At 32.4% G+C, this 1,487-nt stretch overlaps 1 protein-coding gene across 1 annotated transcript in view; it reads left to right on the top strand.

The window, feature by feature from the left end:
• Nucleotides 1-1,487, top strand: part of LOC119594271 (zinc finger and BTB domain-containing protein 17-like) — a 12,631-nt gene extending 11,144 nt beyond the window's left edge. Inside the window, exons 9-10 of the mRNA XM_037943335.1 lie at nucleotides 129-292; nucleotides 405-1,487. Coding sequence (XP_037799263.1) covers nucleotides 129-292; nucleotides 405-912 — 672 coding nt within the window. The 3' untranslated portion in view covers nucleotides 913-1,487. The remainder of the gene's footprint in view (nucleotides 1-128; nucleotides 293-404) is intronic.

Raw genomic sequence — 1,487 nt, 5'->3', positions numbered from 1 at the left:
CCTTAACATAGCTCATTTTTAAAAAAAATCACTTGAAGTCTTGATTAGATATGAGGTAAATATTCCTTTCCTTTCAGATACTTTTTGCTTAGCTGGGAATATATTTCTAAATCATTATTGCACTTCAGGTCAAACCACATGAGGAAATGCCTTCCATATGTTCAAAATGTGGACAACAGTTTGTGACTTCTGACAAAATAAAAATGCATGAACTAAAATGTCAAGAGAGTCAGTCTGAGCAGTCACTTTTAGATGCAGTCACCACATCACCAAGAAGATCTTATGATGATATGTAAGTGTTATATATGTAATATTCATTTTTTTTTATTGATGTATACTGTGAATTATGTAAACACATACCATATTTGTCTTTTTTCTGAACATATATATTTCCCCTTAACTAGGTTTTCAGAAGAAAGGGCCAAAAATCTGCTGTCATCACTTTCTGTTACTCAGTTAAATGAATTGAAAGATAAGGAGAAAATTCACAGAAGGACAAAAGATAAGACTCCTCAGAAGTATCTGGATAGCAACAAACAAAATTACTTTTGTCCAGATTGTGGAGAAAGCTTTTTCGACATCCCATCCCTTAGTGCACATGCAGAAGCACTAAACCATGCCTCTGTTGAAGAATCGTGTTGGATATGTGGCTTGTGTAATGCTGCTTTCTTAAGAGAAGATGAATTAACAAGACATATGAAAGTACATGAAAACTTCATGGTGGACACTCAGCTACCTGCACATTTTCAAGGTGAAGAAATAGCAGTATCAGATAGTGTCCAAAATAATTGTCCAAATAGAATTGTGCAATTCTCCACATTCCCCCATAATCAGGATACTATTATAGGCAGCCATAGACCTCAGTCATTTGAGAAAGAAAATATTACAGGATTACATTTTTATCATTACTAGAGGAGACAATACATGAGGTCTGAATGGTGCTTCACATACAGATAAGTCTGATTTTTAGAAGAATGAGGATTAGAAAAAGTGTGTTTCAAGCCACAGTATACCAGTACAACCATCCTAACAAAAGCACGTGTTACCTCTTTGAATTTAGCAGGTGATTTGTTTACAGCAATTATGAAGTAAAAGTGCTGTACTATTTTATCAGTAATGTTGTGCATGCCAAAGAAATGAAAGTTTTAACTGCTGTGATACCTAAGTGAAATTTGTTATAACAAAACAAAATGAATTATTTAGTTATTTAAGTGAAACAACACGTTTTATTTATTTTTAAACTTATTTGACTGAAATTAAATGATTAGTGATTATGCAGTATCATTTCATGTGTTTTGTAATTACATGACAACTCTCATTTATATGTTTATTCAGTTTGGGTTATTGCCTTATTTAGAAGCATAATTATGTGATATGATAATACACATAACAAGAATAAGCCAAAGGTGCTTAATATTTTTATGGCTTTGAATTTGAAATGAGAAGAGAGGAACCTTTTTTTTTCAAACATGTAGGCTTCATGATGC

The sequence above is a fragment of the Penaeus monodon genome, chromosome 33 (assembly GCF_015228065.2).
Source record: "Penaeus monodon isolate SGIC_2016 chromosome 33, NSTDA_Pmon_1, whole genome shotgun sequence".
Taxonomy (NCBI): Eukaryota; Metazoa; Arthropoda; class Malacostraca; order Decapoda; family Penaeidae; genus Penaeus; species Penaeus monodon.
The sequence above is the reverse complement of the archived record's forward strand: the minus strand, read 5'-3'. Positions and strand labels throughout refer to the sequence as shown.